The sequence below is a fragment of the Coregonus clupeaformis genome, unplaced genomic scaffold, assembly GCF_020615455.1.
Source record: "Coregonus clupeaformis isolate EN_2021a unplaced genomic scaffold, ASM2061545v1 scaf0043, whole genome shotgun sequence".
In the NCBI taxonomy this organism is placed as follows: Eukaryota; Metazoa; Chordata; class Actinopteri; order Salmoniformes; family Salmonidae; genus Coregonus; species Coregonus clupeaformis.
In genome coordinates, this window is record NW_025533498.1 from 952,619 (window position 1) to 962,075 (window position 9,457).

General features: G+C 40.8%; 1 protein-coding gene across 1 annotated transcript; it reads right to left on the bottom strand.

Moving 5' to 3' along the window:
- Positions 1–5,692: 5,692 nt before the first annotated feature.
- LOC121578565 (protein unc-119 homolog B) lies at positions 5,693–9,281 on the bottom strand. Its single transcript, XM_041892933.2, has 5 exons — positions 8,925–9,281; positions 7,627–7,740; positions 7,380–7,479; positions 7,116–7,288; positions 5,693–6,845 (listed from the first exon to the last, which is right to left on the bottom strand). The coding sequence occupies exons 1-5, from the start codon at positions 9,157–9,159 to the stop codon at positions 6,730–6,732; spliced, it is 738 nt and encodes a 245-aa protein (XP_041748867.1). The 5' UTR covers positions 9,160–9,281; the 3' UTR covers positions 5,693–6,729.
- Positions 9,282–9,457: the final 176 nt, after the last annotated feature.

Genomic DNA, 9,457 nt, shown 5'->3' on the forward strand with positions numbered 1-9,457 from the left:
CGTTGTCTTACTTATTGCATTATAGTCTCTCCCAACCAACTCACAATTCACTGATGATGTCATTTCTACACATTGATCAACCTCCTTTTGCACTATTAGCTGCCCTTTGAGTATTTTGCACATGAGCTATAACGTTACAATTGCTATCTTTGGAAAGGAAGGCTATATTGATAGATGGAGTTTTCTTGTTGAAAAAGGATTTAATAAATCTCTAGTTTTGAGGGTTGTGTGGTTCATGGTAACTTTCAGGCTTGGGCATGCATCCACTTTTAAAGCAGTAGTACCATGGTTGTACAAACATTATACATCAGTACAATTAACGTTGGTTAACCGTTGCATAAGTGCAGAAAATGTCCGTTTTCTAGACATCATAGTAACCATGTAGACGCCCATCACTACATATTTAACATTACGACAATGTCTTTGGCCATTGTACATGGTCAATGTGGAGTCTAAATTAGAATATTGTGGTCTTGACCAATGGACAAGTGATAGATCAACCCCCAAACAACATTAATAGTCCATCAGATCAGAAACTCCCCCAAAGGGACCTTTGGGGGAAAGACTTTGCCCGGTGGCAAAATCTACAGCTCTCATTTACAAAGCACCTTCGCCAAAGACACACACTTCAGAATATGGCCCTGTATCTCTTTTAATCCTTTTTCCACCCCCACCCCCCACTTCCATCCACAGGGCCTATCAACGCCATACCTCCCTGCTATTTATAGGATATGACTGTCCCCTCATCCGCTCCCCCCTGCCAAAGCACAGACATGGGGGTGCATTTCAATAATCAACAGTGGCCTCCTCTCCTCTCCTTCATCTGCACTGATCCCAACCAGAAGGGAGAGGGGTGAAAGAAATGGCAGATGCCAATCAACGACCCCTATATAGAAGTCCATGGTTATTGATTTATGGTTTATGGGGAAGGGTCAGATTGAACTATCTGATTCAGAAGCCTACAGTTTGACAGTGTCCTGATTTGCTGTTTGATTGATTGATTTTCTGTGTGTATGTACACTACCGTTCAAAAGTTTGGGGTCACTTAGAAATGTCCTTGTTTTCGAAAGAAAAGCAATTATTTTGTCCATTAAAATAACATCAAATTGATCAGAAATACAGTGTAGACATTGTTAATGTTGTAAATGGCTATTGTAGCTGGAAACGGCTGATTTTTAATGGAATATCTACATAGGCGTACAGAGGCCCATTATCAGCAACCATCAGTCCTGTGTTCCAATGGCACGTTGTGTTTGCTAATCCAAGTTTATCATGTACTACTCCCTTCACAGAACAGTGCAAACTGGCTCTAACCAGAATAGAAAGCGGAGTGGGAGGCCCCGGTGCACAACTGAGCAAGAGGACAAATACATTAGAGTGTCTAGTTTGAGAAACAGGCGCCTCACAGGTCCTCAACTGGCAGCTTCATTAAATAGTACCCGCAAAACACCAGTCTCAACGTCAACAGTGAAGAGGCGACTATGGGATGCTGACCTTCTAGGCAGAGTTGCAAAGAAAAAGCCATATCTCAGACTGGCCAATAAAAAGAAAAGATTAAGCTGGACAGTCTGAGATATGGCTTTTTCTTTGCAACTCTGCCTAGAAGGTTGCCTCTTCACTGTTGACGTTGAGACAGGTGTTTTGTGGGTACTATTTAATTAAGCTGCCAGTTGAGGACCTGTGAGGCGTCTGTTTCTCAAACTAGACACTCTAATGTATTTGTCCTCTTGCTCAGTTGTGCACCGGGGCCTCCCACTCCGCTTTCTATTCTGGTTAGAGCCAGTTTGCGCTGTTCTGTGAAGGGAGTAGTACACAGCGTTGTACGAGATCATCAGTTTCTTGGCAATTTGTCACATGGAATAGCCTTCATTTCTCAGAACAAGAATAGGCTGACGAGTTTCAGAAGAAAGTTATTTGTTTCTGGCCATTTTAAGCCTGTAATCGAACCCACAATTGCTGATGCTCCAGATACTCAACTAGTCTCAAGATGGCCAGTTTTATTGCTTCTTTAATCAGCACAACAGTTTTCAGCTGTGCTAACATAATTGCAAAATGGTTTTCTAATGATCAATTAGCCTTTTAAAATGATAAACTTGGATTAGCAAACACAACGTGCCATTGGAACACAGGACTGATGGTTGCTGATAATGGGCCTCTGTACGCCTATGTAGATATTCCATTAAAAATCTGCCGTCTCCAGCTACAATAGCCATTTACAACATTAACAATGTCTACACTGTATTTCTGATCAATCTGATGTTATTTTAATGGCCCAAAAAATTGCTTTTCTTTCGAAAACAAGGACATTTCTAAGTGACCCCAAACTTTTGAACGGTAGTGTATGTATGTGTGTGTGTGTGTGTCTGTGTGTGTGAGTAGGAGCGAGAGCGAGAGAGAGACGGGAGAGAGGTAACTCATGCTGTAATTGGTGTGTATTCCAACATGTAGCATGAGCTTGTATATTTACATCTAACCCCCTTTCACCATGGTAACGTGGCCAAGTGGCCCTCAGGCAAAGCCTTTTGTGTGACCTCACCAGTAAGAAAATATCAGATGACAAAATCAGCAGGAGCAGAAACTCTTCAGCAGTTTAGATTTTGGTCACTCATTTAGCAAAATTCAATGTAATATCTGTGATCACATTTCAGTATTGAAAGGAGCAGTTCAGCTGGAGGGGCCATCTTGTGGGCCGAACCGGAAGTGCAACATGAAGGTAAACGTCAAACAGATAGAACGAATGTTTGACAATTCACATAAATGTAATATAATTAACTTAAAACAATTTAACAGAGTGACAGGAGAGAGAGAGCGAAAACGAGAGTGAGAGAGAGAGAGAGAGAGAGAGAGAGAGGCAGGGTAGGGAGACAGGGAGGTACAGTGTTGCTGATGCGCCATTGTGGGGCTTTTGTGAGGCTCAGATTGTCTTCTTCTCTGGGAAAGTGGAAACTCAACACTTCTCTCCAGAGGTCTGGTTACCAGGTGAGAGAGGAAGAAAGAATGGAAAAACAGAGCCCGAGCAAGAGAGAGGAGAAGGGAGGAGAGAGGAATAGGAGATGAGGGAAGAGAAAGAGAATGAGATTTGGACAAGAGTTGAAGAGAGGTGGAAAGAGAGAGGGAAACTGAGAATGGGGGAGATGTAGAGCTGTACATTCAGATAAGAAAATAGAGAGGGAGAAAGACGTTCTGTTTAAAACCACACAGGACTAACACAGCTGGGGATAAGTAAGTGTTCCATTAAATCACAGAATAGACTACACCATTCTGTATAAAAAAATGTGTCATTCTAGAAAACATTCCATGTATCAGATTAACAACATAATCAGTATTTGCCATCTTTTTCTAATAATAAGCTACGTCTAAATCCAATTTTTACAACCTTACATTTTGGGTTATCAACGGGTTATGATAGGATAAGCAGTGGTGGAAAAGTATTCAATGGTCATTTGTCAAGATTCCTTAATAGAAAATGACTCAAGTAAAAGTGTCACCCAGTAAAATACTACTTGAGTAAATGTCTAAAAGTATCTGGTTTAAAATCTACTTAAGTGCAGTGGTGGGAAAAGTATGCAACTGTCATACTTGAGTAAAAGTTAAAATGTAAAGTAAACGCTATACATCAAATTCCTTATATTACGCAAACAATTATTGACACAATTTTCTTGTTTTTATTTATTTACAGATAGCCAGGGGCACACTCCGGCACACTCCAACACTCAGACATCATTTACAAAAATAGTATTTATGTTTAGTGAGTCAGAGGCAGTAGGAATGACAATGCATTATATTGATAGGTGTGTGAATTGGACCATATTGCTGTCTTGCCTGAGCATTCGAAATGTAACGAGTACTTTTGGGTATCAAGGAAATTGTATGAGAGTAAAAAGTACATATTTTCTTTAGGAATGTAGTGGAGTAAAAGTAAAAGTTGTCAAAAATATAAATAGTAAAGTACAGATACCCTTAAAAAAACTACAAGGAAATCTCCACCCAAAAACGATATTTTGGTATTTGTTTCATTAGTACATTGTTCATATAGTCCCAAAATGTTTTGCATGTCAGCAAGATATATAACTTTCAAAATACAGAAATACAGCCAGTATAATGCATTTTGCATCATATGATGCTACGTTTTGCATCATATGATGTGAAATGCATCATACCGGCTGTATTTCTGTACTTTGAAAGTGATATATCTTGAAAACTTGCTTGCTGACATGCAAAACATTTTGGGACGATTTCAACAATGGACTAATGAACAAATACCAAAAGATCGTTTTTGGGTGGAATTTTCCTTTAGGTAGTACTTCAAAGTATTTTTTCTTAGTTACTTTACACCACTGAGGATAAGGCATTTAAAATTATATTATTCAAGAATCAATGGTTTTGTATTATTAATCATTCAACAGATTGTTCATCTGTGATTTAGTTATTGTTGTTGTAGTAGTTTCCATTCCCCAAACCAAAACAGGTTCTTCTCCCTTGATTCTTTGTCACATGACTCCTCCTCGTGGCCAACACCTGCCACTGTTTTCTACCTAGGAAACCCGGAAGGGCGGCGCTCACTCTCCTGGTAACTTCTTAACAGATTGAATGAATGAATGAATGAATTAATTAATGACATTGCTGAAACATACTGCTGCACCTCATCAAACGAATTTGAAAATTCACATGTGTTTATTCTTGACATAAAAAAAAAAAATACAAGTATACACTTAACCCTGGACACCAGTAGTTTACAAAACACAAAAGGATACACTATTTGATTTCTAGCTATCTCTAACAAAGATCTATCACCAATATCCCTCAAATCCACACATATTTCACACATTTTGATGCCTCAAGCGGTTTTGGTGTTTCTTGAGGAAACAATCAAAAACACTACAACTTTTTACTTTATAACATGATAAAACATGGTAATAAATAGTGTCAACCTGCCATATTAATACAATCAAGAGTTGGGTAAAGCACTGTATCCTATATGACCGCACATATAATTGTTGACAATTTTCTGACCAGGGCTGTCTTCTCAGTTTGTATAAATAAAAATATAATACTAAGTTATATTTATAAGTGCCTGTCAAAACACAGAAGGACACCAAAAATACATGATAAATTATGTACATAAAAGTTTCAGTTGCAATACCTGTCTGTTACTGCTTTTGATTATATCGTTATGAATCTGATTTGACTGTAAATGTAGGAGTCCTTCCTCTGATCAACTTGTTTGTGAAGTATGTTATTGGACCTGCACGTTGGATGCACTATAAATAAAGTTGAATTTGAATCCAAGTACATTCAGGAGACATGCTGCAGTGGGTCTCCCTGGGAGGGGGTGTGGTGAAAGTACAGTGCTAGTGAAAGTCTACACACCCCTTGCACAGTTGTCACATTTTCTGCCTTAAAATTAAATATTTAAAAAAGAGATTACATTTTGTTTTTATTTCCTACTGATCTACACAACCTGCGCCACATTTTCAAAGTGAAAGAAAAAGTATAGAACATAAGGTGTCTTCAGACCCCAGAGTTAATACTTGGTGGAAGCAACTACAGCTGTAAATAATAATATGCCATTTAGCAGACGCTTTTATCCAAAGCGACTTACAGTCATGCGTGCATACATTATTTTTTTTTTGTGTATGGGTGGTCCCTGGGATCGAACCCACTACCTTGGCGTTACAAGCGCCGTGCTCTACCAGCTGAGCTACAGAGGACCACCATTTTCAATACGATTCTACCAACTTTGCACAACTCTTAGGGCAACATATATCCATCCTTTTTGTCAAAACTGCTCAAGCTCAGTACATTTGGTTGGGAATCATTGATGGACAGCAATATTCAAACCTTATCTCTGATTTTCAAGCAGATTTAAGTCAGGACTGAGACTGGACCATTCAGGAACACTCAACACCACTTTGAATGCCATTCTGGTGTAATTGTAAAATAAAACTCTATCCCAGGGTATTCAGAAGACTGAGGCAGGTTTTCCTCTAACTTTTTACCTGGACTTTGCTTGTTTCATATTTATTTTGATTCTGACAAACTCCCCAGTCCCTGCCGGGGACAAGCAAGGGGTGTGTAGACTTTCACTAGGCACTGTATGTGAGTGAGCTGGCATGAGTGTTTGACAGTGAGTGTGTGTGTGTGTGAGTACGTGGGTGGATGGGTGTATTCCCCCTTCCGCTCTTATTAATACATCTAGAGTGGCGTGTGGGCACAGCAGGTAACGACAGAGAGAGAGAAATAGAGAGAGAGGGAGAGGGAGGGAGAGAGCGAGGGAGGGAGATTGTTTCTACATCTGTCTGCCTGCCTATCTGCCTGTCAGTCTCTCTGTATGTGTGTAGTCATTGTCTGGTCCTTTATGGGTATGACTCCCCCTAAAAGCCAAGTAGTGAACAGTACATCAACTGTTCAACTACACACTAACATAAATCACTTGGTTAGCTGAGACACATTTCATTTTTGGTGGGAGAGAGACAAAGCACTATATGTCAGAAGGTTGCCATACTACTGCCAGTAGTCTATATGGCTCTAATGTGGATCTGTCCTGCTGTTCTTAAACTTTTCCATACTAGCCTATACAGCTATGCCATGACAATAAAGTTTGTTTAACTTACAGTAATCAACACTCGCGTGAGAGTCTGTTTGTGTGAGTATAGGCTTTGGCACAGCACACACACAAACATACACACACGCACACACTCATGCACGCACGCACAGGCACACAGACACTCAATGCCTGCCCCCGTTATAAGAGTAGTCTGCCTTGTTGTGCATGACCAGTCTGTTGTCTACGAAGTAGAAGCTGTCCGATCTCGTCTCGTAGGGATGCTCCACCATCTGATGAACTGGAAGGGAACATAACATAACATGGAACATATTATTCTGTATTTCATCCATATACTACTGCTAAATACAATATGTCTGGAAAATGTATTCAAAAGGTGATGCACATTTCCTTCAGTAAATTATTGCATTTCCACATAAATTTAATGTACATGTTTTATTTATTTACTCAAAACAATTTATTTATGTAGTACTTTTCACAAAAACAAAAACATCAGTCACAAAGTGCTTCAAACGGGGACATTGATTGATGGATGGAATGTGACACTCACCCAAGCTCTCAGACAGCTGAGGGAACTCGTATATGTGTTCGCAGGTGTTGCGGCTGTTTGGGATACAGAAGCCGAAGTCAAAGTCAAAGCTCTTCAGGAGGTGATCCCTGAAGTAGTGCCTCTCAATCATCCTGAAGCTGTTCAGAGGCCGGTTACCAACCGTAAACTCCACTCTGACAGACAGAGAAAGGTGTCAACATACAATAAGTACTGTGTGTGCATGTGTGTTTATGTGTGTGAGTGTGTGAGAGAGAGTATACGCACGTGGCTCCCACAGTCCTCAGTCGTAGGAATGCAGCGGTGAACTGGTAGCATACAAAACGTCCGGCACTCATGTCTCCCTCTCCTTTCTCCTCATCTTCCTCTGAGGTCAAAGACACAACAACACACAGAATGTATTTTTTAACCAATGGCACGGTGATCCATCACAAATACAGGATATTTCTCAGACATACTACAGTAGTGATACACTGACACACACACACATACTGAGAGGGAATATGGACTGTACCCGTATGAGGTGGTTTGGCGATTTCAAACAACACAGTCCCTGTCTCCAGGTCTCTGATTTTAAAGCGGATGAAATCTATGTTGAAAATGTTGTCCTCTGGTTTACACAGGTACCCTGGGATGGACAGACAGTAGAGGTGGTCAGTGGCTGTCTTAAAAGATCTACTATTTTAAAGGGCAATAAAATCTATCTATCTATCTATCTATCTACTATCTATCTATCTATCTATATATATATATATATATATATATATATATTTACATTTTACATTTTAGTCATTTAGCAGACACTTTTATCCAGAGCGACTTACAGTTAGTGAGTGCATACATTTTTCATATATCTATCTGTCTTTCCTGAACAAAAATATAAAAGCAACATGCAACAATTTTACTGAGTTACAGTTCATACAAGGAAATCAGTCAATTGAAATAAAATCATTAGGCCCTAATCTATGGATTTCACATGACTGGGCAGGGGCGCAGCCATGGGTGGGCATAGGTCCACCCACTTGGGATCCAGGCCCACCCACTGGGGAGCCAGGCCCAGCCAATCAAAATGAGTTTTTCCCCACAAAAGGGCTTTATTACAGACAGAAATACTCCTCAGAACCCCCCCCAGTGGAGGTCCTGGGCTGGCATGGTTACACGTGGTGTGCATTTGTGAAGCCGGTTCGGCGTACTGACAAATTCTCTAAAAAAACATTGGAGGCGGCTTATGGTAGAGAAATGAACATTCATTTATCTGACAACAGCTCTGGTGGACATTCCTGCAGTCAGCATGCCAATTGCAGGCTCCCTCAAAACATGAGACATCTGTGGCATTGTATTATGTGACAAAACTGCACATTTTAGAGTGGCCTTTTATTGTCCCCAGTACAAGGTGCACCTGTGTAATGATCATGCTGTTTAATCAGCTTCTTGATATGCTGCACCTGTCAGGTGGATGGATTATCTTGGCAAAGGAGAAATGCTCACTAACAGGGATGTAAACAAATGTCTGCACAGAATTTGAGAGAAATAAGCTTTTTGTGCTTATGGAAAATGTCTGTGATCTTTTATTCCAGCTCATGAAACAAGGGACCAACACTTTACATGTTGTGTTTATATTTTTGTTCAGTATATGTGATCTAGCTAACAATCTCTGATTTGTCACAGCAACTAGGCTATTCAGGTAAATAGACAGGCATAGCTTGCCAGTTATGTAAATTCCACTGTATGTAAATGAACCTGTAGCTAGCTACCCATTTGTATAAACAGCCAACCACGGCCAATATCATGCAGAAAATAGATATAGCCTACCCCGAGTAGCAACCCGCAATCTTAGGACCTGTTCAGGGGTGATGTGGCCAACTTGTGTTCGAAGATCGTCTTCTGTGACCGGCCTACTATCCACCTGGCTTTGCCGAGAGTTGAGTCTCTTCAGAACCCCTCCACCTGGCTTGCGCTCCCGCGCAGCAGCCGCGGAACTGTGACCGGTACTCGAGACATTCTCAGCAGCAACAGGCGGGTCGATGCGCGCTTTACCTCCGCTCATAATTACCAGTGATGACAACCTTGTCTATTTGTCTCGGTCTACCTCGCTCAAAGCAATAAGATGGCGTCGTAGATGTCGAATGAAGAACCCCCGCTTCTCGCTGACGATGGGTCAAGCACTTGTTTTTGTAAGCGCACGCTTTACAGTTGCCATGACAACAGGTCAGAGAGAAAGTGGAGGTGAGACGGACTTTCAAAGGAATACCACTAGGGGCAGGATGTGCACCACATACCACACCTTGCATAGGCGACACCTGTTTGCTTTTAAACGCACACTCGGAGTTTTGCGCAAAGGACAT